The 25,863-nt window shown below is 45.8% G+C and overlaps 1 protein-coding gene across 3 annotated transcripts in view; it reads left to right on the top strand.

Moving 5' to 3' along the window:
• MYO18B (myosin XVIIIB) overlaps positions 1–22,997 on the top strand; it is a 238,848-nt gene extending 215,851 nt beyond the window's left edge. For all 3 annotated transcript variants that reach the window (XM_061603517.1, XM_061603518.1, XM_061603516.1), the window contains 2 exons: positions 17,892–19,168; positions 22,780–22,997. In XM_061603517.1, coding sequence (XP_061459501.1) covers positions 17,892–19,167 — 1,276 coding nt within the window. In that variant the 3' untranslated portion in view covers position 19,168; positions 22,780–22,997. The remainder of the gene's footprint in view (positions 1–17,891; positions 19,169–22,779) is intronic.
• Positions 22,998–25,863: the final 2,866 nt, after the last annotated feature.

Here is a 25,863-nt window from a genome sequence, read left to right as displayed (position 1 = left end):
AAATGGGAGATGGCAGTGAGAATGGGCAGAGAAAAGGAGGTGGGCGCATAGCTAGTTGCTTCAGAAGCAAGGGAAGCTGATGTTGCGTTTTGAAATAAATTCATATTAGAGGTCGCTAGCCAAAAACTCTGTTTCCAGAACTCTGGATTTCCATCAGAGCTTTGTGGGCTTTGTTGTATCCAAGGATAATGCATGAGTTTCTCAACCAAATTGAGTCTCTCTCTCTCTCTCTCTCTCTCCCTCCTCTGTGCACCCTGTCATCTCAGCTTGGCCCAACCCCCCACATGGAATTATAGCTCATATCCTTTTGTCTCTGGACATATACTGTGCTTCAATGCAAGTACAGATATTATTGCATAAATTATTTCAACTAGCATAATCATAATCACCCTAATTGCTGTGTAATCTTTGCTAATTACTGTTGTATGTCATTTGCTTTGGTGCAGATTGCACACTACAAAAATTCTGTTTGGCTTAAGGATTCTTTTAGATTTTCCCATTAGATCGTAGCTTGCACTATTTTAAAAATGCAAAGACCTTGTTTTCTGTAGAGAACTGCCGGCAAATTTTGCTTTTCCTAACAGTAAAACTGATTAGAAATAATGTAGATTTGAGCTCCACCAAGAGACTACTGGCCAATTATAGTACGGTTACTTAGTCCCTGCTGCTTGCTGGAATTCTTTCAAAGGACACTGGCCTAGGTCTGATCCAGCAAAGCACTTAGTAAGTTCTTAAGCATAGTCAAGATCACTTAAAGCAGACTAGCTAGCCTTACTAGAGTCTACATAAGCACACCTGCTTTGCAAATCCACAGTGTCCACTGGTGGGGCATGTGCATTCTAGTTCTTAAAAGGGGAGGGGATTAGATAAGGCAAAGCTGAAGTTAGCTCACCCTTGCCTTAGACTAGCCCCATCTGAAGGGAGCTGAAAAGGAAACAGAGAGAGGGAGGAACTGCAGTTCATAGAATCATTGAAATGCAGCATTGGAAGGGGCCTATAAGGCCATCGAGTCCAACCTCCTGCTCAGTGCAGGAAACCAAATTAAAGCATCCCTGACAAGTGGCTGTCCAGCTGCCTCTTGAAGGCCTCCAGGGCTGGAGAGCCCACCACCTTCCCAAGGTCATGGGTTCCATTGTCGTACAGCTCTAACAGTTAGGAAGTTTTTCCTGATGTTCAGCTGAAATCTGGCTTCTTGTAACTTGGGCCCATTATTCCATGTCCTGCACTCTGGGACTATTGAGAGGAGATCCTGGTTGTCCTCTGTATGGCAACCTTTCAAGGACTTGAAGAGTGCCATCATATCTCCCCTCAGTCTTCTCAAGGATAAACATGCCCAGTTCTTTCAGTCTCTCCTGATAGGGCTTTGTTTCCAGTCCCCTGATCATCCTTGTTGCCCTCCTCTGAACCTGTTCCAGTTTGCCTGCATCCTTCTTAAAGTGCGGAGACCAGAACTAGACACAGTACTCAAGATGAGGCCTCATGAATGCTGAATAGAGGAGAACTAATACTTCATGCAATTCAGAAACTATACTTGCTGCTCCACGAGCTAGAGGGAGCCCCAGCTGACGAAGTGTCAAGGCCCCAGCTGACAAAGAGTCAAGGCGAGTTAAGCAGCAGGGCGAGGAGGCCAGGGCCACCCACTCTGCCCGTCTGTTCCCTGACCTCAACTAAACCGCAGTCTCCAACCCATTGACGTAATAAACCTTAAACAAAACTATGCAGGTAAGAAGCCAGCAGGGGTGTGGGGGCTTTCCAGTGTTTTGCACTGCCTGCAGCATGTACGACTATCTGCCTGTTGGACAGAAGTCGTGGGTGTGCTCTCGGTGCAATGAGCTCCTGGCTCTCCGGGAACGACTTCATTTCCTTGAGGCCAAGGTGGCGGACCTGGAAAAGCTGAGAGAGGCAGAGAGGTGTGTGGAGGAGGCCTTCAGGGATGTTATAGCTGTGTCCCACTCCAACGATGATAGCTCTCCTGCTATCATGGACAACGATGGTCTCGGGGAAGGAGAGCATCCAGCTGAGGAAGAGGGAAACGATCCCTTAGAAGGGACCCATTCCTCGGGGGATGAGCAGCTATCCTCTCGTGCCGAGGATATATCTCCAGGGGGTGGAGGGATCCTTGTAGTGGGTGATTCGATCATTAGGAACATAGACAGTGGGGGGTGTGATGGGCGTGTAGACCGCAAGGTGTTTTGCCTGCCTGGTGCAAAGGTTGCGGATATCGCCCGTCGTTTAGATAGTTTGGTAGACAGTGCTGGGAAGGAGTCAGTGGTCGTGGTGCACGTTGGCACCAACGACATGGGGAAATGCAGCCGTGAGGTCCTGGAAGCAAAATTTAGGTTGCTAGGTAGGATGCTGAAAGCCAGGACCTCCAAGGTGGCTTTCTCTGAAATGCTACCAGTTCCACAAGCAGGACCAGCCAGACAGGCCCAGCTTCGCAGTCTCAATGCGTGGATGAGACGATGGTGTCGGGTGGAAGGGTTCGGATTTGTTAGGCACTGGGGAACATTTTGGGACAAGCTGGGCCTGTACAAAAGGGACGGGCTCCACTTGAACCAGAATGGAACCAGACTGCTGGCACTTAAAATTAAAAAGGTGGCAGAGCAGCTTTTAAACTGACTGAGGGGGGAAACCCGACAGGAGCTGAGAAAGGTCCGGTTCGGAATAAACCTCCCCCCTGGGATAAAAACCAAAGAAATGATGAAATTTTAAAAGGGGTAGGCCTAGAAGTAGGCATTGTGAGAGCAGGGGCACAGGATATAAATTCAGAAGAGCAAAATTACCACAGGCCTAACCACAAGTGCCAAAGACACTTGAAGAGAGACACTGCTTACAAGTGCCTGTACGCTAATGCTAGGAGCCTCCGAACCAAGATGGGAGAACTGGAGTGCTTGGTCTTAGAGGAGAACATTGATATAGTGAGCATAACGGAGACCTGGTGGAATGGAGAAAACCAGTGCGATACGGTTATCCCTGGATATAAACTATATCGGAAGGACAGGGAAGGACGTGTTGGTGGCGGAGTCGCTCTATACGTGAAAGAAGGCTTTGAATCCAGCAAGCTCGAAACTCCAGCAAGCTCAAAAGAGGCAGACTCCTCCACAGAATCGTTGTGGGTGGTGATACCGTGCCCCAGGAGGGACTTAATACTGGGAACGATCTATCGTCCCCCTGATCAAAATGCTCAGGGAGACCTTGAGATGAGATATGAAATTGAGGAAGCATCCAAACTAGGAAATGTGGTAGTAATGGGTGACTTCAACTACCCAGACATAGACTGGCCGCATATGTGTTCCAGTCATGACAAAGAAGCAAAGTTTCTAGATATTCTAAATGACTATTCCCTAGACCAGTTGGTCATGGAACCGACCAGAGGGATGGCAACCCTGGACTTAATCCTCAGTGGGGACCGGGACCTGGTGCGAGATGTAAGTGTTGTTGAACCGGTTGGGAGCAGTGACCACAGTGCTATTAAATTAAACATACATGTAACTGGCCAATTGCCAAGAAAATCCAATACGGTCACATTTGACTTCAAAAGAGGAAACTTCACAAAAATGAGGGGATTGGTAAAAAGAAACCTGAAAAACAAAGTCCAGAGGGTCACATCACTTGAAAATGCTTGGAAGTTGTTTAAAAACACTATATTAGAAGCTCAACTGGAGTGCATACCGCAGATCAGAAAAGGTACCACCAGGGCCAAGAAGATGCCAGCATGGTTAACGAGCAAAGTCAAGGAAGCTCTTAGAGGCAAAAAGTCTTCCTTCAGAAAATGGAAGTCTTGTCCGAATGAAGAAAATAAAAAAGAACACAAACTGGCAAAAGAAATGCAAGAAGACAATAAGGGATGCTAAAAAAGAATTTGAGGAGCACATTGCTAAGAACATAAAAACCAACAACAAAAAATTCTATAAATACATTCAAAGCAGGAGACCATCTAGGGAGACAATTGGACCCTTGGATGATAAGGGAGTCAAAGGTGTACTAAAGAACGATAAGGAGATTGCAGAGAAGCTAAATGAATTCTTTGCATCTGTCTTCACAGTGGAAGATATAGGGCAGATCCCTGAACCTGAACTAACATTTGCAGGAAGGGATTCTGAGGAACTGAGACAAATAGTGGTAACGAGAGAGGAAGTTCTAAGCTTAATGGACAATATAAAAACTGACAAATCACCAGGCCCGGATGGCATCCACCCGAGAGTTCTCAAAGAACTCAAAGGTGAAATTGCTGATCTGCTAACTAAAATATGTAACTTGTCCCTTGGGTCCTCCTCCGTGCCTGAGGACTGGAAAGTGGCAAATGTAACGCCAATCTTCAAAAAGGGATCCAGAGGGGATCCCAGAAATTACAGGCCAGTTAGCTTAACTTCTGTCCCTGGAAAACTGGTAGAAAGTATTATTAAAGCTAGATTAACTAAGCACATAGAAGAACAAGCCTTGCTGAAGCAGAGCCAGCATGGCTTCTGCAAGGGAAAGTCCTGTCTCAGTAACCTATTAGAATTCTTTGAGAGTGACAACAAGCATATAGATAGAGGTGATCCAGTGGACATAGTGTACTTAGACTTTCAAAAAGCGTTTGACAAGGTACCTCACCAAAGGCTTCTGAGGAAGCTTAGCAGTCATGGAATAAGAGGAGAGGTCCTCTTGTGGATAAGGAATTGGTTAAGAAGCAGAAAGCAGAGAGTAGGAATAAACGGACAGTTCTCCCAATGGAGGGCTGTAGAAAGTGGAGTCCCTCAAGGATCGGTATTGGGACCTGTACTTTTCAACTTCTTCATTAATGACCTAGAATTAGGAGTGAGCAGTGAAGTGGCCAAGTTTGCTGACGACACTAAATTGTTCAGGGTTGTTAAAACAAAAAGGGATTGCGAAGAGCTCCAAAAAGACCTCTCCAAACTGAGGGAATGGGCGGAAAAATGGCAAATGCAATTCAATATAAACAAGTGTAAAATTATGGATATTGGAGCAAAAAATCTGAATTTCACATATACGCTCATGGGGTCTGAACTGGCGGTGACCGACCAGGAGAGAGACCTCGGGGTTGTAGTGGACAGCACGATGAAAATGTCGACCCAGTGTGCGGCAGCTGTGAAAAAGGCAAATTCCATGCTAGCAATAATTAGGAAAGGTATTGAAAATAAAAGAGCCGATATCATCATGCCGTTGTATAAATCTATGGTGCGGCCGCATTTGGAATACTGTGTACAGTTCTGGTCGCCTCATCTCAAAAAGGATATTCTAGAGTTGGAAAAGGTTCAGAAGAGGGCAACCAGAATGATCAAGGGGATGGAGCGACTCCCTTACGAGGAAAGGTTGCAGCATTTGGGGCTTTTTAGTTTAGAGAAAAGGCGGGTCAGAGGAGACATGATAGAAGTGTATAAAATTATGCATGGCATTGATAAAGTGGATAGAGAAAAGTTCTTCTCCCTCTCTCATAATACTAGAACTCGTGGACATTCAAAGAAGCTGAATGTTGGAAGATTCAGGACAGACAAAAGGAAGTACTTCTTTACTCAGCGCATAGTTAAACTATGGAATTTGCTCCCACAAGATGCAGTAATGGCCACCAGCTTGGATGGCTTTAAAAGAAGATTAGACAAATTCATGGAGGACAGGGCTATCAATGGCTACCAGCCGTGATGGCTGTGCTCTGCCAGCCTAGTCAGAGGCAGCATGCTTCTGAAAACCAGTTGCCGGAAGCCTCAGGAGGGGAGAGTGTTCTTGCACTCGGGTCCTGCTTGCGAGCTTCCCCCAGGCACCTGGTTGGCCACTGTGAGAACAGGATGCTGGACTAGATGGGCCACTGGCCTGATCCAGCAGGCTCTTCTTATGTTCTTATGTTCTTATGTTCTTCTGTTAATGCAGCCTAAAATAGCAATTGCCTTTTTTGCAGCCACATCACACTGTTGGCTCATATTCAGCTTGGGATCAACAACAATCCCAAGATCCTTCTCACATGTAGTATTGCTGAGCCAAGTATCCCATCTTATAACTGTGCATTTGGTTTCTTTTTCCTAGGTGTAGAACTTTGCACTTATCCCTGTTAAATTTCATTCTGTTGTTTTCAGCCCAACGCTCCAGCCTATCAACATCCCTTTGAATTTTGTTTCCGTCTTCCAGGGTATTAGCTGTCCCTCCCAATTTTGCATCATCTGCAAATTTGATAAGCATTCCCTGCACCTCCTCATTGGCTCACTGTTGGCTCATATTCAGCTTCTGATCAACAGAAATGATCAGTTCTGTGGCAGAGTGCATATGCTTTGTGAAGAAGGTCCCAGGTTCATTCCTTGGCATCTCCAGTTTATAAGGATCAGATGTGAGAGCCTCAGTCAGTCAGAGCAAATAGTGCTAGGCTGGCTGGATAATAGACCTGCTACTATGCAGCACCTTAATTTGTTACCAACTATAGCAACTTGATAATGAGGGATGCAATTATTAATAACATGGGCATCCACTTTTCTGCCGTGGCCTTCTTTATTGTTCAAAGTGCGTCTTAAGCTGAGCAATCCTTACAACAACCCTGTAAGGCAGGCATCATCCATATTGCAGAGAAGGGTCTGAGGGTAAGAAAAGTGGCCTGCCCAAACCCAGCCATTGAGGCTGAGTTGTGATTTGAACTGAACATGTCCTGCCTCACAGGCTGGGCGTTGGGACGTTCTACTGCTACAACAATCAACACGCAGAATGTGGCTTGGCAGGGCATTATGTGTGCCATGAACGATAGGCTGGGGCTGTCTCAGCTGGACTCAGAATGAGGAGCTGTTTCCTTCGATGACAACCGACAGCTTTCCCCAAGCTGGAGTCCAGCAACATTTTGGGCATCGGTTCCCTTCATCCCTGGCTATTGGCCATGCTGACTGGGGCTGATGGCAGTTGGAGTCCAAAAAAGACCGGAAGGCTGGCAGGTAAAGGCAGGCTGCCAAAGCACCCGTGGCTTCCACGGAAGCTGAAGAGAAGCTCCTGCTGCAGAGGTCTGTTTCGGCCACCGCATTGGCCACAGCGCATCAGTTGAAACAGTAGCTGGTGGCTGCTTGACGATCCCTCCTGTGGCACCTTGGAATGAGGGAGCCTGCAGGGCAGAGAGAAATGCCCGAAGCTCCATTCCGGGATTGTGTCTCAGTGTCACCCCAGATTTCAGGCAGACGGATCGGACAGGCTCTGCAGGCGTAATTTTCTCATTCTCTCCCTGGGAGGCTTTTCAAAAGGATACCCGGATACTTCTGCTGCACTCACAGCTTCATCCTGCCTTCTTCTCGGAGTAACACGTTCCCGGCTTGTCCCCTCCAGGGGCTTCCCACACCATCTGCCCAGCCGCTTGCCGCCTTCCTTGGCAGCTACTGGAGATATTTCCAAGCGCAGATTGTGACAAGGCAGCTTCTGAAAACCAATTGCAGGGCAGGGACTGGTGCAGGGCTCCAGCAGATTGCAGAGACTCCTGTCAGGCTCGCAAGGGGAATGGGGAGCTTTCTAGCTGGGAGAGAGTGCTAGCACTGGAGCCTGGAGCCTGGACCGACAAGGGAGCTGTCCAAGGTAGCGCTCAGAGAGACCACAGTGCTGGGCAGGATGCGGGGGTTGTAGTGGCATCAAGGAGGCTGCAACTGAGCAGTGGGCAACCGGGGGCTCTCCAGAGGTTGCTGGCCTGGAACTTCCATCGTTCCTTGATTTTGTGCTATGCTGGTTGAGGCTGACGGGAGTCGGAGCCCCACAGCAGCCCCCTATCCTCTTCCAGCAGGCCTTGTGGCCTCACCCTTATCCTAGCAGCATTGGTCAAGGGCCTCACCCTGAGGCATAGAGCTTGAGGAGCAGAAGTCTCAGGGTGCTGGACAAGTGGGCCACTTTCTAACGGTGGCTGCTCCGGGTTTGCCGCTCTCTGTCTCAGTTGGGTCCAGGAGGTGACCGAGGGCAGCAGGCTCTTGGGCACAGAGCAGCCACTGCTTTGATCATGGGGGATCTGTGGGCAAGGAGCCCTGCATCATCGCTATTCAGGAGCTGCCACTAGAAGGAGCCAGCCTCTTCCTGGTCCAAGCATCCATGTAGTTGGGTCTGCCCGGCCTCTCCTGAGGAGGTTCCATCTGCTCCAGGAGCTAGCAGGTCCTGACAGCTCATGGGTCAGTCTTGGACAAATTGCCCACTCTCTTTTCCTCTCAGCCTCAGTCCCCATCTGTAAAAATGGGAACAAGAGCGACCTGCTTGTTGTGAGGGCAAGCACCATAGAGACACAGAAAGCTATTGAAGAAGGAGAGATGCAGGGTGGCTGTCTTCCCTCTAGTTATCTGATCGAGCATCTGCCTCCCATCACATGGAAAGAATGAAACATCCCAAGTTTCAGATTATGCCAGAGAAGAAAAGCAAGCAAGATTTCAGTCAGGGTAAAAATCCCACAAAACTCAGTAAGAGCTAACATGAGCTGCATCCGTAATCCAGTAGTGCCGTCTCCAAGGGGAACCTTGTTGTGGAGGCGTTTCTTTGTTTTTAATGGCCTCAAATGAGCACCAGGAATTGTTGGGAAGAGGTAATGCCTGGACTTTGAACAGAAGGTGTTGTCCGTGGAACATGTTTGAAGCAGACAGCCTGTCCTCAAGAGATTCTTGAGACTTTTTCCTAGCAGCTATAGCACTAGAAAGAGAGTTCTGCCTCTTTGTTTGCTGAAGCCAGCTCTGAGACCAGGCCAGACACTATGACTGACAATCTGAGGAAGCAAAGAGTATGCCGGCCCGCCCTCCTGCTCTGCCTTGGAGCTGTTGAAGCCTGAACTAGTTTCTAAGGCAACAGAGGAACAAAATCATTTGCGATGCACTTATGGCTTTGATGGGCAGGCGATGTGCTGCATCCCCCTTGCACACACACACACACACACACACACACACACACACACACACACACACACACACACACACACACACACACACACACACACACACACACACACACACACACACACACACACACACACACACACACACACACACACACACACACACACACACACACACACACACACACACACACACACACACACACACACACACACACACACACACACACACACACACACACACACACACACATGTGCAGTGAAGTTCTTGCAAATCTAAGCAACAAGTAGCTTGGACATCTCTTGTAGTAACCAAAAGGCATGTTCTCAGGGCCTAGGATGGCTGTCACTTGCACAGGGGCAGCCATTCTTCTGATAAATGCCCTCAAAGCATTTGTAATGCAAGGCTGCAGCAAGGCCAGCACCTGAGATCATGAGAATCCCTCGGAGGCCTTACAAGCCAAGCCACTCAGTTTGGGCGGAGGCTTCCAGCGAGTCCTCTTAACCAGCTCTTTACAATAGTATCACTGAGCTTGGTGCGCTGCTAGTTCTGTACATGCTTATGTATGTCACCCCCCCCAACATGCTCGCCCCCTAGGTTGCCCCACATGCACCTTGGCAAGCACTGTGAGATTTTAAAGCAAGGGGTCTGCAAAGTGTGTCCCAAATGCAAAGATGATGTCTGTGCATCCCGGGATTACATCTCGCACATTTCTGCACAGGAGAGGACTGCATGCCTTTTTGAGACCACACCTGAACAAGAGAGTGCTTGCTCACCAGATAGTTTCAGCTTCATAGCCACTTTTCCAGTGGCTGTCACTGCAGTGGTGATGGTGTTCCTTGCTTTGCAAACTGTATGTGGAAAGAAGGAAATTAAACCCAAGTCCGGGTTTGTGAGATACAATGAGTGGGTGCAGGTTATTGGATTCTGGGCTGGAGAAACAAAGGCACAAAGCTCAATTTGCCCTCCCTCAGCCAGAAGTCTCATAGCAGAGATGAGACTTCCTCCATTTCCTCTAGTTCAGCCTCCCCCAACCTGGTGCCCTGCAGATGTTTGGGACTACAGCTCTCATCGGATGGCTGATCTAATTCTAGATGTACATAGACCGGCTGTGGTAACTTTAAGCTGAAAAACAGGCTCCCAGTCCGTGGCATGAGGTCTAATCATTAAGGAGGGGACCTCTGGGTGTGCCTTTCCTTCTCTTTGTGAATGCAGCCCTTCTGGAACCCCTTTGGCAGCCAGAGGATTTCCTGCCACTTGCTCCTTTAATTCCAGCCCTTTGGAACTGGGAGTGGAAGCCTTAACTTTGGTGTCAAACTCAGGCGGCATGTAGCAACACGGCCACCTCCCAAGGATTGTGCCGCAGCGGGCCAGCACTTCTTGAACTCCTTTCACCCCTACTTAACCATGTGTTTAATGAAATAAGGGGTTGGACTCGATGGCCTGATAAGCCCCTTCCAACTCTACAATTCTACGATTCTATGCAATGTACTGGCCCTTAGCAAGGCAGGTGTGTGTCTGGAGCCAGCTGGATAGCATCAACAAAGTCACAACACTCCAGGACTGAAATTAAGTTCTTCCGATAGGGCCACCAGCACCCTGATCCCTGGCCTCACAGTCCCTGAGCAGGATCACAGCTGGCTCCAAAGATCCCCAAGGGGCAACTCTCATGAAAATCAGTGATGGACAAGGTGGAAAGGAGAATGCGTGTGTGTGTGTGTGGGGAAACTGGTTGGTTCTGTTGGAAGTTGGGCAAGAACAACTCCTATTCTTTTGTTTATGTTCCAGAGGGGAGTTAGGGTCCTCCAAATAGCTAGGCTTGGCTACCTTTACCTGTGATGCTCTGACTTCCTTCCTTCCTGATATGCTTAGGGAAGCTTATCTGCCCCTCCTCCTTCCGCCCTTCTCTCTTCCTCTCTTCCCCAACTGTCCAAGAGAGAGGAGACACCTTTGTCTGTGCTCTCTCTCTCCTGAGCCATGAGGGCAATGCCCACGAATGGGCTTTGCACCTCCAACTTAGTTAGTTAGAACTAGGTATGCCTTTCTTATCTGCTATGTATCTCTATCAATAAAGTAGCTTTTTCTTATTTTACCAAGTCTTAAGTCTCAGTGATCAGGGTAAAAGCCTGCTTTCTTAGATAAATGCACATACTGGCACACACGCATCTCAGAGGGTCTCTACTCATTTATACAAATTTACATAACAGGTTCCTCTCTCCTAATTCAGAACTGTTGCAGTCTTTGGGCTACATAGAATTAAGGGGGGGACGGCTCCAGTGGAGAACAGTTCTTGGGGAGGGCAAGCAAGATCAAGGCTGCAGCAGCTGATAGCCTTCCCCCCCCACACACACACCACTCCAGGCAAAGCCTCTGTGCATGGTTCACGGGCTTTGTTGTGACAAGCAAGGAGGTGGTTGTGTGACGCTGTTGAGGCCATGGGGTGTCTACAGTGCCAGGCTCATTATGTTCAACAGCTCTCTCCTCTAATTTTAATCTGACTTGCTTTCTCCCTCTGGGTAGCTGCATGTAAAGGAAAGTCAAGTTGCCTTAAGAGATTAGCAAACTGCCAGCAGCATGCCAAGTGGAACAATTTCTTCCCCAATTTCTTCTTTCTGCCCGGGGTTGAAGGCAAAAAGACAGGAGAGGCAAAACTTGGCCAGGATCTCTCAGCCTGTTGTGTTGATTGCTGCTGAATGGCTGTTTTAATCTGCTAGGCTGAATGGGTGCCCTACTTTCCTCATCTAAGCAAGGGTGGCACCATTAAGCAAGTTCCCCATTGCCCCCATACACAAGCGGTTCACTCCCATAGCTGGCGCACAACACTGGGTTGTGCCAAATACTTCCCACTTAACAACTTTGGGGGTCAAACCTAGCAATTTCTTCCAAAAACTAATTTGCATTTTAAATACACTGTTTCAGAAATGCTGTTCTGTTCTTTGTATTCCAAAGCATGCTGCTGGTCCCCCCTTCCATCCACTCAGACACATATTATGTAACACCATTTGGTAACCAACCAAATTTGGGTGTGCAGTGCCCTCACTAAAACCAAGTGAGGGCAACTGAGAATGAGGGATAGTGAGGACATTTTAGGCAAGCATTACTCGGAGGGTGGCAACAAGGGAGAGGGCCTTCTCAGTGGTGGCCCCCAAATTATGGAATGATCTTCCTGATGAGGTGTGCCTGGCGCCAACACTTATCTTTTCGGCACCAGGTCAAGACTTTCCTCTTCTCCCAGGCATTTTAGCATGTGTTTTAAATTGTTTTTATATTGTTTTAAATTTTAAAATTATGTTTTAAATTGTTTTTAAAATATGTGTTTTAAATTGTATATTTGTTTTAATGTTTTTGATTGCTGTAAACTGCCCAGAGAGCTTCGGCTATGGGGCGGTATACAAGTGCAATCAATCAATCAATCAATCAATCAGTCAATCAGTCAATCAATATTATTGACACTCCTAGTGAAAAAAGAAAGCATTCTTTGGGACTGTCAAAAAAAAATGTTCATGAAAAATAGGACATAGGCTTGGCTCAGCCCCAAACACCTCAGTGCTGTAAGTTTCTCCACTAACCCAATAACAATGAGTCAGCTCCTGAAAACAAGTCCTTTGAATTAGTTTAAAGGATGCCAGGCTGTTTTTCCTCCCAGATGGATAGGGAAGGTACTTTGCATCTTTGCTGAGTACACTAAAACAGGAAGGAATATAGCATGCTGATTTCATGATATGACCACTTGGGTATGGCAAGATTCGGCCCAGGCTGGTCCAGGAATCCATCTCGCTCAGTCACTGTTTCAAAAAAAGAGTGACTGTTGTTAGGGATGGGGATGAAAGTTGCTCAGTTCACACTTCTTGAACCTATACGTGAACTGAAAGGCAGCAATCTGTCAAAACGCGCACATCTCCAAAAATAATGTAGCTCTCCAGCCAAAAACAGAATGGAAAAAAATTATGCATGTTAGGGGGAAGCATGCACAAACATGCATGCATTAGTGAAAATAACTTTTTATTTTTTTACTTACATCATACAAAAATGAATTATATTAGGGAACATTGCTTGCAGAAATGTGTACAGTAGGCAAAACAGCATACAAATATGTGTGCATTCGGAGAAATGTGTATAAATTTTCACTCTTTTTTTTTTAAAAGAAAAACCTCAATTCATGGGAAATGTGGTGAAATGAACTTAAGACTGGTCTGGGCTCATCCCCAGTTCAGGATTCACCCACTTCTTTGTTTGTTGCTAGCCAAGGTTAGTTCGCAAGGCTGGCTTTCCCCTCTCCCATTGCTGGCTATTTCTTGCCACAGTGGTGGCAAAGAGGTACCATGTATTGCTTGCTGTGCAGGCAGAGGGGAGATTCACCGGCTGCTTGGCAAGTTTGCCCCTTCCTGATCCGGATCCGTTTCCCAGCACAGATACCCAAGAGATTTCCGCATGTAAATTTCATTCCAGGTTAATGCAGACCTGGATCTCAACATGCCCAGCATTGTGTGTGAGATTACAGACTGACATAATGTTGCTATGGCAACTACATCCCTTCTCCCTAGCCAGAAGGGTTTATTATTGTGAAGGCTAAATCTTTAACAACTGTATTTTTCAAAGGATGCAGGTATAATTTCATAGTGAGCTCTCTGGCATTTCCTTTCTCCATTTCAGAGTGCAAAAGCTTTTTGTTGCCTGTTTAAAGAAAACGACACGTTCTGAATGGAGGCCTCCTTCCAATGCAGGCACAAAGAGTTTGGGGGGGGGAGAGTTTGATTTGGGAGTGGCATCTTCCATATTAAACAGCTGACAGGAAGCTTTTCTGCAAACCCAGAAACCCTTTTCTCATTTAGTAGCTCTGCAAGTCTAGTTGACCATTGTTATCCTTACCATCCTCTGCGTTTTGTGTCTGGCATTGAAAGAGAGATCTCTGCAAATGCTTTCATAGTCTGGGTGTGATGAAAACTTTCCAGTTCTGTGTGGAACTGTGCAGACTTTCATGGCACAGCAAGTACTGGGAATTGGACACACGATGTGTACGTGCTCTCGGTAAGATTCTAAGCCACCCAGCTTGCAACATATCCCTGGCATAACCTTGAATATTTATAAGATTTGCTCTTACCACACTTAAACCCATAAACAGGGAAGACAAGTGTGTCAATTTTGGTCTGTCTTCATTTATCACTTTTTTTAGTTTTATTTTCCCCCCAAAATAATACAGGAAAGGAACTATAACAAATTTCTCCTTCCCTGACGACCCCGTTTTGTTCTGTGAGGGAGCTATTACAGTGTTTAAGGCAAACATATGAGTTCATGGAGCCAACCGCTGGGCTTGGGTACTTGGCAAAGATTTTCCTCCTTGATTGTAAATTTAATAAAGGGCATCCCTTGTTCCGTGAAAGTGTCTTTCTTCTTAGTGCCTGATGCGAGTTTCAAGTTTTGTGTCAGTTTCTCCAGCAAAGCAAATTCCCATAATTTTCTATATCCGTTTATCATTTTTCCAGTCTGAAGTTTAGTATGTCACATTTTTGCATCAGTTTGCATTTTTTAAAAAAATTCCTCATGAAATCTGTCAGCATTTTTGTGCATGCTTCTCCTCATACTCACATTTTGTATGCGATTTTACTTAATATTTACACTTTCCCAAGCAATTTCCCCTCACAGAATGCAGTTTAGTGTGTATTTTCACTAATATATCCAGTTTTGTACATACCTTCCCCTAAAGTACACATTTTTGTACACATTATATGATCCGAGGGTTGCATTAGAAAATTCATAGAGTTGCAAATTTTGAACAGTAGCCTTTTTTCGGTTTCACCCAGAAATGTCTACGTTATTCTTCCACAGGCTCTGCAGGACTCTCCTGTTCCAATTCACTTTTGGAGGCTGCATTGATGAGGAGCTGCCCTTAGTTGCTGTAGCTGGGCTGCTACGTCTGTTGATGAATTGTCATAGCATTTTTAACATCTTGTTGGTTTTATATTTGTTTTGTTGCATCATTAAAAGTACCATCTTCTGTCAGAGTAGAAAAGGCAGCACATTTTTAATAAATAGAACGCCCACGAAGGACTTAAGACATTTCTCGAACTGTGCATCTCTGATTCCTAGCTATCCTAATTGGAGATCTAAGCTTGGTCACAAGGAAGGATATAAATATATATGTCAAATAAATAATTTAGCCATTTGTGATTAGCTTAATGATGTTCAGAAATTACTTTCCACAACACAGGGGGAAAGCTGATACACCAGGAGACATTTCTAATGTAAATATTAAATCTAAATATTATACTTCCTTTGAGAATTCTGGATGTGTTTGAATTGTGGTGATTCAGTCAAAGCACAGGTCGTAAAGCCAAAAACATCCAGAGGTGGTGTAGCAATGCCAATTGCAGCACACGACTGTCATGCACCGGTGATGGTGCCCTTGTCCAGCACATCAGGATCCATCGCCCTGGATGGAACAGCTAAGGAGCAAACAGCAGTGGGGAACCCTCTTTGGCGTGGGGGCCACATTCCCTTGTGGGGAACCTCCCAGATGTGGCTGTGACCAGAGGCAAAGGCCAGTGGACCAACGGGCATGGAGCAAGGCTGGTGGCTGGTGGTTCTTAATTCTGGAAGGCTTTTGGAGCGCTTCTGTTGGGTTGCCTTCCTCAGAAGGCAATGTACTTATGTATTGTTTTTGTTTTTACTGTTTTATATTTTTTTTAATCTTTTACTTTTTTATTTTAATGTTTAAATTAACTGCAAGTTGCTTTGAGTGCGCATATATGTGTAGAAAAGCAGCTAACACGTTTAATTAATAAATAAATAGCACTCTAGCCGCGGACCTATTTGTCTGAACTGTGGCAGATTTTTTTATCCAGGGGTACCTCCCCCATGTCCCCAGTTTTCAAACTGATTGCCACCCAAAAAACTGGGGGGGGCTTGCTTTCTATTCCCCCTCCAAATGGTAAAGTTTGTCCTTGTGGGAGAATAGCCTTACTTTAACTTCCTGAAATTTGGCAGGCTCCATCCCCTCAGGAGGGGTGACCATGCCTGTAGTTTTCATCCAGTTCAGGCAGAAAATAAAAGTGTAAGAGACTTCTTCTTTAGGAAAAAAAACCCTGGATGGACCTGCGTGAAATTTCACAGGCTTTCCAGAGGGGCTCTTTTGCCTGCAGGTTTCATCCACTTACTTGAAAAGGAAACAAGTTTTAGCCATTTTTAGATTCCCCGTTACAAACAGAGCTTTGGGTTTAACAGATAAATTTGGACCTGAATAACAAATTGAATCAGAATGACACAGAATGGATCCAAAACAGATCAAGCTACAGTACTTCCAAATGCTACAGAAACAAGGTGAACCTTGTGGTCGCTGCATCCCTGATTTGCCCATATTTGGTGGCCAAAGGCCAAAAATGCTGGCAAAATGCTGTAACAGGTATCAAAGACAGAGCAGGGTATGGGATTCAGTTCAACCCTCCAGCAAAGTTTTTTGGAGCAACAGAGGGACAAGTAAGAACATAACATACAACATTAGTTGTGTGCATGATGCCTACGCCATATATGTTGTTGCCAAAAGCTTGGAAGTCAGCTACTTTACAAACTCTTGGTCCACAGAGGTGACCAGAGATGTGGAGTTCACTGTTAAGGGATAACAGTGGCTCAGCTGTTACATGGGGAAATTCTACAGTTTATACAGTGATTGAGCATATGTAGACTTATGATGTGGGGGGGACCCTGGGTCCAAGGGCCAAATGTGGCCCTTCAGGACTAGAAATGTGAAGGCCCAGGAAAAAAATAGGGGGAATTTGTTTTTCCCTGCCCCCTATTTTTCCTAAGTCTTTTGTTTTGTTTTTTTAAACTCCCCAACTTTTTCTGTTTTTTCCAGGCCTTCCCATCCCTACTTAGGACTCTTTCCTGGCCACACCCCTCTACACACCTGTTTTGCACCCTCCTTGAGTGTTTGTTCCCCTTGTTTGGAATGAGTCTTTGAAATATGATTATTTATTTATTTATTCCTAAGAGTATTTTTAAACCACCAACTCATTCAAAAAAATCATGGTGGTCCACAAAAAAATCATTAAAACACCATAAAATCGTAAAACTCAGAACAAATGACCAGCGCTGAATCAAATTAATTCTCTAAAACACTTGGCAAAACAGAAATATTTCCTGCAGGCGGAAAAATACCAGGATTGTGGGTGCCTGCCTGATTTCCATAGGAACAGTATTCCAAATTTTTTACCAGTGCCACCTCGCTAAAAGCCGGTTAACACAGAAACTAAACAAACATGCCTCTTGCTTCTCTGGATGCAGATGCAGGTGTGCCCGTGTGGAAACCTCTGGCTTTAGCATGGCTGGAATGAAGCCTGCTGCATGAGCCATGTCTGTGGTTCCCACCCATTAGGGGGGACCAAGAATCTCGCCGCAATTGAGCTTGGTTTGCACATTTGCTGTCTTTGCGAACCAATCCAGAATGCTGGATTTTGGCTAACATGCAACTGACCAGACTGTGTCTTTTGCTTTGCTGACGTGAAACTGACTTTACCGAAAATGGTAAAAGCAGAAGATCACAGAAAGCAAATGAACACAGAACAGAACCACCTGCTAGTTCGATGGAATGCAACTGAACCGGCACCACTAAGTGAATTCCATCCCTACCCCCTGTCCACTTTCCGGCCTCAGGTCCTGTCCATCACTAGCAAGTGACCCCTGAAAGATTGCTCACGAGGGACTAGCCCTCAGACTGAAGAAGGTTTCCCAGTCCCAGCACATGGATATTTTCACAATTTAATACAAATAGTTAAATTGGTATACTGTCCATAGGAATTTACAATTCTGCTTTATTTTCTTTCTTCTTTGTTTAAAATATAGGGTTGAATGCAGACTTGCATAACTCAGAGAAGACCCTCTGAAATCAATGGGCCTTAAGTTATTCATTACTAATTACATGACTAAGTCTGGATCCACCCCATAGTGAATTTTTAAATTCAGTAAAGGCTTTTTCCCCTTCTTTTTTTAGTTTTAAAAATAGTTCTGGTAATTGAAGTTGGGCTGTGATGTGTTGTCACACTTAACACTTTGCGGTTGCTGTTTCACCTTTTGTCTCAGGATAAACAAGGATCAAGAAACGAGCCAGCTGGCAAAAATAAGGGAACATGGAAGGAATGCAGGGGATCCTGACTTTGGCAAAGCTGAAAGCCCTTCCTTCGGTGCTCGAAGACAAGAATATGGGAAACCCACTTCTAAGGAGGAATTTTTAACCCCCCCAAAGTTAGGAGCTGCATCTCCATCCATGATGAGAAGGGTGTCATTACCAGCAGTGGCAGAAAAGAAATTATCAAGTCCTTTGTCCCCATCTGTGGGTAGAAGGATGTTTCCTTCAACAGAAGACAAGCTGTCACGCTCCTCCTCTGCACTTTCTGAATACGTTGAAGAGCTACGAAGAAAAAGACTGAAAGATAAAGAGCCAGGAAACTTAGCATTGGATGATACCTCCTCGTTGCCTATTTATCAAACAACAGGGGCCTCATCCCTTAGAAGATGCAAGACTTTGAAGGATGATGAAGATCTCCCAGTGACTCTGGATGCACTTGGGGAAAGTGTCGGAGCTGCCCTGGTTCGCTCCTCTAGTCTGAGGAGCATATCATCTGAGAACATGGCACAGCCAGCCCTCTCCCCAGCTCTGAAAAGGATCTCTAAGTTTGGATCCTATGATTCCCTCATTCAGAACATAGATGACACCTACTCAAAGCTCAGCTCCCCAACTCTGGGTGGCGACACGTTCAGTACTTTGCGAGTTAAGCCAAGGAGAAGTTGCCTGGAAACGTCCCTGGAAGAAACTATGGATGCTGATCTAGGGAAAGAACCTCTGGTGTTTCAAAGCAGAAGATTTGGTGACATTCCAAGTGAAAGACAAGAAAGTGATCCACTCTCTTGGAAAATACCAACTCTAAGCTATGAGAGGAAAACAAACAATGATGTGGATGAGTTCCTCCCAGCCATCCGGAAAATCCAGTCAACCAGCAACTTGTCCAGAGGTTCCAAAGAGAGGAAGGAAGGCCAGCGGCCCATGAGCGTCCGTTTTGAAGACCAAGTGTCCCCTAATCGCACTTTCCTTTCTGAGATAAAGGCCACTTTAATGCCAAGAGCAAAATCCAGAGAGGACCCTGGCAACCTCTCTGACTCGTCTTCGTCTTCTGGATCGGTTGTGTCTTTCAAAAGTGCTGACAGCATCAAAAGTCGGCCAAGGATCCAAAGACTGGAAGGGGAAGGATGTGTTGGAAAAGCAACGACTGAGGATGCCAAAGACAGCCAGCGGTCTGAGGCTGAAGGGAAAGAAGATGATGTAAATAGTATCATGATGAAATACCTAGGAAAAGAGTAAGGTAAAGTGTTGCTGACATCTTCAGTGCTGAGTGGATTCCAGAGACCAGTTTCCCTTCTAATGAATGTTGCCTTTTGCCAATACCAAGTGACAGAACTGGTGGAACCAGGTTAGGGATAGCTAATGTGGTACTCATCTCCAGATGCTGTGAGTGACAACTTCCATCATCGCTGATCACCGGCTATGCTGACTGGGTCTGATGGGAGATGGAGTCCAACAGCATCTGGAATGCACCACATTGGCCAACTAGGTTGTCTGAAGGACATTTGGTGATTGGTAGATTCTCCTTGCACTCTTCTTGGGCACCTTAACTTGCCACAACTTGTTCAGCATGTCGTGGTATCCATCTACCTGGCCAGGTCTGAAATCAATCCTGGTAGAATCCAAGCCTTTGGACATCTCCATGGTGGAATCTTTGCCCTATCTTTTTACAGGCCAATGCTCACACTGCCTCTCTCAGATATAAATATACCTTTCCCTACAAAATAAAAATTTAGATCCAGGACAAAGAGGGCCAGGGTAGCTCAAAGATTTGCCTTGGACTAGCATTCAGTTGACAGCCTGATCTCTAGGATGTAATATAAGGAGCCATGATGTGCTGGAGTTCATGAGGTGGGCAACAGAGCCCAGCCCCAACTCAACATCTGGATATGGCTTGCATGGATGGGGACACTGGCAGCTGAAGTCTTTGGGGTGTCCTCAGCTCAGTATCTTCTTCTTTAACCTACATGAGAGGGCCATGCCATGCAGGTAGAAGGCTCCATATTCCAATCTTTGCGGCTGCTGAGCTGTGCTTCAAACCAAGAGAATGAGGCTCATTCTAATTTATAGATGTAGAGGGAAGGGGCCATAGATCTGTAGTGTGCAGAATGTCACGGGTTCACTCCTTGGCATCTCCAGGTAAGAAGGTCCCAGAGAGCAGGAGATGGGGAAGATATCTCTCTGCCTGAGACCCTGTAGTGCTGCTGCCAGCCAAAGTAGGTGATGCCTGGCCTGATGGACAACTTTATCTCATAGCTAATAGTGGCATTAACTGGAATGAGTACTGTTAAGGTTCCCTCTTGACAAACTGATAGACTAAGGAGGCTCATACCTAATTTGTTGCCTTTCACCGAGCACTTCAACAGTCCTCAGTCCAGTTCAGGTCACTGTGGGATAAACACAAGTGTTAGTTATGAGATAGGCATATACAGTAATAGAAAACTGACTTATACCAGCTCCATCTAGGAGTTTAGGAATTCCACCAGATCCCATGTGTAAAACAAGCAGCACTCAAAAGATCGCCCCCTTCCTCTTACTGGCACGAAGCTACCATCACAAATGTATTACGATGACACCCCAAACATCTCCAGGCCCTTCATGTTTCATGTCGGAGATTTGCTTTCCCTTCCTGCATCACATTCTTTATGGAGTGGTTTCCATGACGTGCACCATCTATGCTCCAAGGGAATATAGTATCAGTGGCTTCTCCACAACACCAAAGCACAATCATTTTCTATGAAGGGTTGCAATATCTTCTAGTTTGGGATGACTTTTTTTAACGTTCATTTCATATTTCAGTGCAATTGGGTTTGTTTGTGTATGTACAGTGGGTATTTTATTTTGGTTTTATGGGGTGTGGCTTATTTTCAAAATTATACAGCTCCCCCACCAAACCCTAAGGTTGGGATGAGTTGGTGGGCACGTGAACAGATGTACCATTCTGTATTATCCTGAGGAAAGCAGCTTGCAGAGCTGAACCATGTCCCAATGGAAGCCCCTATTTCTGTTGCATCACAAACATTTGGTTTTAGGCTCAAAGTATCCAGTGGCTCTGAATGTCTCAGTTACTTGGCCATGTCTGCAATGAGGATTTATTTCCCTGAGTTGGGTTTATGTGCCAGCTCCCAAACGAACACCCCACTGCTGCAGTTAAGTGCTTAAAACAAATTAGAAAGCATTTTGTGAAGAGGCTGTCTTTGGACTAGCTTGCAGGTCCTGCTGTGATCAAATCTGCTAAAGCAACACCAGGCGGCTTGGATGTGTTAATAAAACATTTCTTTATAGGGAGCCCTATCTGCATAACTGAGGTGGCCCAGGATGTTTTGCTTTAAATCAGTCATGGGGAACTGGAGTTTTGCAGAGGGGAGAGGGACACTTCGCTCTCACTCTCAGCCCTGGCATCTGTTATCCAAGCCAGGAACTTGAGAAGGAGCAATAATGAAAAGGGTAACTCAGAACACATTCTGAGTTCAGGTTTTTTTCAAAATACAAAAACAAAATATACATGTGAAGTATGTGTGCACATTTTGTGCTGCTTTCCCCTTTCAAAACGCAGGGAGTTGCTGTTCTTCTGAGCCTTTCCTTCCTACAGAAACTCTGAAGGATCGCAAGTAGGGGGAAGAAATTCTGAGTGTGAGGGCAGCATGAGGGACACCAAATTGGCACTGAGCAATCGTGCAAACCCACTAGCTTGTTGTCAGGTTCCCCTCTCCACTCTCTATGACCCAGCACCCGTGTCCTTGTGTTTTCACCCCTGATAAATTTTCTTGATTAAAAGCAAGAAAACTGGAGTAGATATTATTATCATCAGCATTAATATTAAAATTTATATCCTGCCCTTCCACCCAAAGGGAGCCTATTCACCCTCTAAATAATAGAATCATAGCATTTTAGAGTTGCAAGATACCTTGGGGGTCCGAGATGGTTGTCCATTTTCTGCACCTGTGAAGGCTATTCCACTGGTACACAATTCTTACCATTAGCAGGCTTTTCTCATGGCTAGCTGAAATCTGCTTCCCTGCAATTTCCACCCATTGGAAGTAGGCCTGCCCTCTGGAACAATGGAGAACAAGTCTGCTCCATCTTCTGCATGGGACGCCCCTTCGGATATTTAAGGACAGCTACCATTGGTACACACACACACACCCTTAATCTTCCCAGCTGTTTCAACTGTTCCTCATAGGACTTGGTTTTCTGCCTCCTCGCCATCCTGGTCTCTCTTCTCTGGGTATGCTCCAGTTTGTCAGTGTCCTCTTTGAAATGTGGTGCCAAGGACAGGACACAGTGCTGTAAATGCAGCATCATAGAGTAGGATTTTTCTTTCTCATGATCTGGAAACTATTCTGAAATCAGTGCTGGCTGCAGCTGATGAGGGATGTAATCCAAACTATCTGGAGGGCTCCAGTTTGGTAAAGCTCGCATTATGTCCTCTGAAATGAGAAAAATTCTGAGATAATTCTGCTCCACTGTGTTCCTTCTGCCAAACTTTAATAATTCTGGTTCCAATCTAGTGTCCTCAGCTTAGCTTGCTGGCAAATGAGCTCATTAGGAATCAGTTAAGAAATTATATCTGAGCAGCTCAGATTTTGCAAATGTTTTCATTCATCTGCAACTTGTGTGACATTTACAGGATGTGAGCTAGCTTTGAACATTTAGCTTTAATTTAGCAAGCTCAGCTCTTGGTCAGTTCACCTAAGATTATGATATGCAACAAGATGGACCAGAAAATGGGAGAAAGCTCATTCTTAACATCAGAAATGAGGTGTTTGGAAATCCTGACAAATCTCTGTTTATTTTTTCTGGAATCTACATTTCTCTCTTCCTCCTCCTCCTCCTCCTCCCCCTCTCCAGGTGCCAGGGTTTCATCAAAAGCATCATCAGTGATGGATCCATAGGCATTGTTTTTGATCCTAGATGCTGGTTTCTCCCTGTTTGGAGCTGCCTGAGTTCCTTATGCCAAGAAGGCACAACCACATTTCTGTGCATGTGAGGGAGCTGGGCTGCAGCAGACAATATCTGTTGGAAGCTGCTGTTTGATTTATACAAAATAAAACATTTTGCTTCTTGCATGTGAGTTTCTCGCGCACCCTCCACACAAACACACACACACTTTCCTGTTTGTGCACAAGATGGGTTTCCTGCAAGCCTTAATGCTCTGAAAAATTCTATGTTGGGCCTGTACAAGTATATTAAGAAGATGTCATCACAGCCATAAGAGTGTGCTAGGAAGGGATAACCTGTAACACTGAGAAAATGACACCTTTCTAGAGGGCCTTAAATCTATATTGTAGAGATCATGGGTGATTGTCTGCAAGACTATTTCCTGTTAGAGGAGACAAAGTAAAACACTGAAAGTGGGTGTGGGGGGAAGGCTAGTTTCTCACCAAAAAAGAGACAGGCCTCATATCTCAGGCCCTACAACAAACGTTTACTTTTTTCCTCTCTTTTTAATGAAAACTGGGAATTGGGTTTATGGAGGAAGGATTTATCCCCCTTGCTCCTCCCCGGCCATGATAGAGACATGACAATACAGGGGAGGGGATGAGGGTGGAGGGGGGCTGGAAGAGCCAAGTGGCAAGAGCATGAAAAAAATTGAAACGGACTGCCTTCAACTCAATCCCGACGTACGGCGACCCCATGAACAGGGTTTTCATGGTAAGCGGTATTCAGAGGTGGTTCACCATTGCCTTCCTCTGAGGCTGAGAGGCAGGGACTGGCCCAAGGTCACCCAGTGAGCTTCATGGCTGTGTGGGGATTCAAACCCTGGTCTCCCAGGTCGTAGTCCAACACCTTAACCACTACACCACGCTGGCTCTCAAGAGCATCAAGGATGTGCAAATATAAGGTTGCGGTGGCAGGGCCATCGCTCAGTGGCAGAGCATTTGATTTGCATGCAGAAGGTCCCAGGTTCACTCCCCAGCAACTTCAGGCAGGGTTTGGAAAGGACCCCTGCCCAGAGCCCTGGATAGCTGCTGCCAGCCAGTGTAGGCTACACTAAGCTAGATGGACCAATGGTCTGACTCATTATACGGCAGCTTCCCGGTTGGAACTCCCTCATTTGTACTCCTGCTAAACAGCTGCAAGGGACTGTTGCATCCTGTGTATGTGTGTTTCATTGTTCATGCATGCACACACACACACATATCTGAGTTTGTCAGAAGACCAATCCATCATCTTGACTTGCCAGGGAATCTTTGTTCTCTTTCTTTTGCATTTTCTCTGCGCAGAAGACCAATTGCCTGCCGGATTCCATACAAATCAGGCCAGAATATTGCTCCAGTCAGATTGAATAAGAAAATACATTGCAGCCAGGAGAAGCTGGATGGCGGAGGTTTCCCGGAATTGTCTTTTTCATTAGTCACTCGGGGGAGGGGGGATACAGATCTGTCTTATAAGGTAGGATGAGGAGTCTGGCGAAGGCAGAGATTTTGCTGATATTAGAGCCAGGCTGAAGAAGCAAAAGCATGCCTAGGATTTCACATGAAGCTGGCTCAAGCCAGAGTGCTGAGGATAGCAGAGCTGCTGTTAGGGCTGCCTTGCTGGTGCTCTTGTTCTGGGGCAAGAGAAAATCAGGGATGGAGACACAGTAGAGTAGAAAGGCGTCCTTGTCACAGTGGGGCTCTTTTCAGGACTGGGCGTATGGGTGTGCAAAATCGATTCCTTTCCCCTAGAAGAAATGCCCCAGCGGCTGGATCAGACGCCAGGGCACAAACAGTAATGGTAACTGTCCTCAGGACACTTGTTTGCAAAAGCAGATGTGGCCACTGTGCAGATAAGAAGCTTGCTGTACATCACTCGAGCAATTGGCTGGATTGATTATCCAACTAGCAGCGATCTCACGCTGTGGAATGTAGAAATTATCATTGATAATGATGAGGGTTAAGATAATATTCTTAAACTGGCTCCCTGTTTGGAACAGGGAGCAGGTTTAAGATGATGATGGTTTTATTCAGTGTTACACAGGCAATGTAGACAGACTTCTGCCCACAAGGAGCTTACAATCTGAAACGGGCGATGAAAAAAAAAGGGGAGCAAAAGATGTGGGCAAATGCCGTTATTTTAAGGCTGGATCACAGCTGGGAATGAAGACTAACACTGCAATCCTATGCAATGTCTGCTCAGAAGAAACTCCCCTTCTGTTCAATGGATCACACTCTCAGGGAATATCAGGGATCATACTCGCAGTGGACATAGGCCTGCAGCCGAAGAGGAGATGCCAACAGCCGTGTGAAAAAGGGGCAGGAGGCTGATGGAGCAGGGAGGAAGCCTTGCTGCTAACCACATCAGGGACAAGGATGTCATCTCCTGAGGCACTGTTTATCAATCATCTGTATGCCAAATAGGTTTTTCTCCATGAGAAGAAGCCCACCAAGTAAACTAGGCTTGGGGGTGGGTGGGGAGATGACATTTATTATGCACATCTAAGGGTCAAACTGCCAATAAAAAAAAAAAGTGAAAAGCCCAAAATGTCACAGAACAGTAAGCAAGCTTTTGAGTTCAACAGAACTCTTTGTCAAGCTGGATATTAAGCAAAGCCGGGGTGAGAAAAAAGTCAGGCTTGGTATTGAAGCCATATGTCTGTATTGGTCAGAGGGCATTTTTGTTGTATGGTCTTGGGCTGTGAGCACACTAGTCATCTACAGCAAAGTGTTTCCATTGGCCACACCTGGAAGGGCAACTAGTTGATCTGCCAATCAGTTGCAAAATCTGTTTGAAGCTAAATTTGTTTAAAAAAAAAAAACATGCGAGTTGCTCCCGCCAGGTTTTACAGTTAAAAGGGGCAGGGTTTGACTAGTGTCATATGCCCCCATTTTCAGGAAATGGGTGGAGATGCCGCACTGGAACTGGCAGAACAGGGAGTGTGTCTCTCCCCGTAGAAGGGGTGTGCCTGTGGGGAGGGCACTGCAGCATTTACCACAGCATCACTGAAAAGGT

The sequence above is a fragment of the Rhineura floridana genome, chromosome 19, assembly GCF_030035675.1.
Source record: "Rhineura floridana isolate rRhiFlo1 chromosome 19, rRhiFlo1.hap2, whole genome shotgun sequence".
Taxonomy (NCBI): Eukaryota; Metazoa; Chordata; class Lepidosauria; order Squamata; family Rhineuridae; genus Rhineura; species Rhineura floridana.
Note: the sequence above shows the minus strand (reverse complement) of the source record. Positions and strands in the feature narration are given on the sequence as shown.